The sequence below is a fragment of the Hakea prostrata genome, chromosome 4 (genome assembly GCF_041222555.1).
Source record: "Hakea prostrata isolate BN-2017 chromosome 4, UWA_Hpros_2, whole genome shotgun sequence".
NCBI lineage: Eukaryota > Viridiplantae > Streptophyta > Magnoliopsida > Proteales > Proteaceae > Hakea > Hakea prostrata.
The window spans coordinates 53,504,152-53,505,791 of NC_142603.1; the positions used below are offsets into that span (position 1 = coordinate 53,504,152).

General features: G+C 43.2%; 1 protein-coding gene across 1 annotated transcript; it reads right to left on the minus strand.

Moving 5' to 3' along the window:
- Positions 1-212: 212 nt before the first annotated feature.
- LOC149019613 (ethylene-responsive transcription factor RAP2-3-like) lies at positions 213-1,172 on the minus strand. The gene is made up of 2 exons (XM_089151067.1): positions 995-1,172; positions 213-903 (listed from the first exon to the last, which is right to left on the minus strand). The coding sequence occupies exons 1-2, from the start codon at positions 1,143-1,145 to the stop codon at positions 308-310; spliced, it is 747 nt and encodes a 248-aa protein (XP_089007193.1). The 5' UTR covers positions 1,146-1,172; the 3' UTR covers positions 213-307.
- Positions 1,173-1,640: the final 468 nt, after the last annotated feature.

Genomic DNA, 1,640 nt, shown 5'->3' on the forward strand with positions numbered 1-1,640 from the left:
CCACGCATAAAAATCCATTTCGACTGTCATTATCATCATGAGACTCATTACATAACAAAACTAGCAAGTCATAATCTACACTGCAATGGGCCACAAAGAACACCATGTAACATTTAGCATTTTACGCACAACTCGAGTGAATGTAATATATGTGGCTTCTTTACTTAAAAGCTTTAATTTGATTATTAATGGAAATACGTCTTAATTGGATGAACAGAACAGCATTATTAAGTATATCCATCAAACCACACACTCACTCTCCAGGTACGCCCAGAAAAGACACCGATTAGAGATCCATAGACACTCGCTATAAGAAAAAATGAGGACTTGAGGAGAGTAGTTCGTCCCACGACCACCGATCCTCACTCGCTCCTTCCCACTGATCTGTGACACTCATTAATTCCGGCTCAGATGACTTCTTCGGAGACAGTTCAAGAAACGACTCCAATCTTGAAATCTGCTCCTTGATCGTAAGCCCAGATGAAGCCCTGCTCAGTTGATTCACTACTACTTCTTCTTCTTCTTCTTTAGCTTCTGTTGGCGGCTTCGCTTGCTGGGTTAGGCTCTTTTCGCCGGAATCTTTTTCTAGGCAGCGTCTTTTGGCCGGTGGTGGTGTTTGGTTCTCGGGAAAGTTGAGCTTTGCTTTGTTACCACGGATTCTTTTGGCTGCTTTATCGTAAGCCATGGCAGCCTCTTCTGGGGTATTGTATGTGCCGAGCCAAACACGGGCTCCTTGGATTGGGTCGCGAATCTCAGCAGCCCATTTTCCCCATTGCCTCCTTCTGATGCCTCTGTATTTGTTCTTTCTGACATTTTCTTCTCTCGTAACTTTCTCATTCTTTCCGTTCGCTGCAGACGATTCTGCTTCTGCCCATTTTGTCTTTTCGTCGTTTTTATTCTTCCCTGCATTTCAAGACAATTCACCAAAGAGGAAAATCACATACAAATTCCACATTTGGAAACTCCAGCGACAAAAATAACTCAATTAACTCACCTTTGTTTGGTTGCAGCTGAGTGGGGTTATCATTAAATTCGACGTCGAGATCATTAGAAAAGCTCTCGAATTCCGATAAGGCTTCTTCTTTAGTCACCTTGCGGCCATTTTTTCCGTCGACGAGCTTGAAAATAATGGCTCCTCCACACATTTTTTTCTTTCTTCTTCTGTCTTCTCTCTGTCTTTGTTTCTCTCTCTCTCTCTCTAACTCTTCGAGACGATGAAGCAAAATTGGGAGGTTGGGAGAATTCTTTCTCGATGTCTTTATTTATGGTGGGGCGAGCGCTGATATATTTCCAAAACTGGCTGAACCGTCAGATAGGCACCTTTCCTTTTTCATACCTAGACGGATCAATCTTGTGCGGATGAATGGTGGAGATCCATTCCATAGACAGCAAAGATTAAAAAAAGGTGGCCACGTGGAAACGACAATGACCGTCCGACCATGCGACACTGATAGCGGGGCTCGTTTGGTTTTGAGATCTGACAAGTTGGGGCCCGATATATTTACGTGGTGAGTCCTCTGGATAGCTGTATCGCTTGTGTTTTTGGATAACGGCTCGTGTATCGGACATGCCGTTTTGGGTCCAAGTCTAATACCCCTTTTTAAGTAATAAAATAAATTGTAAATGACACCTTAGCTCTT

Coding starts and splice junctions, on each gene's coding strand:
- LOC149019613 (XM_089151067.1), bottom strand. CDS start 1,145: ATGTGTGGAGGAGCCATTATTTTCAAGCTCGTCGACGGAAAAAATGGC. Junction 904..994: donor TCAGCTGCAACCAAACAAAG/GTGAGTTAATTG, acceptor CTTGAAATGCAG/GGAAGAATAAAAACGACGAA.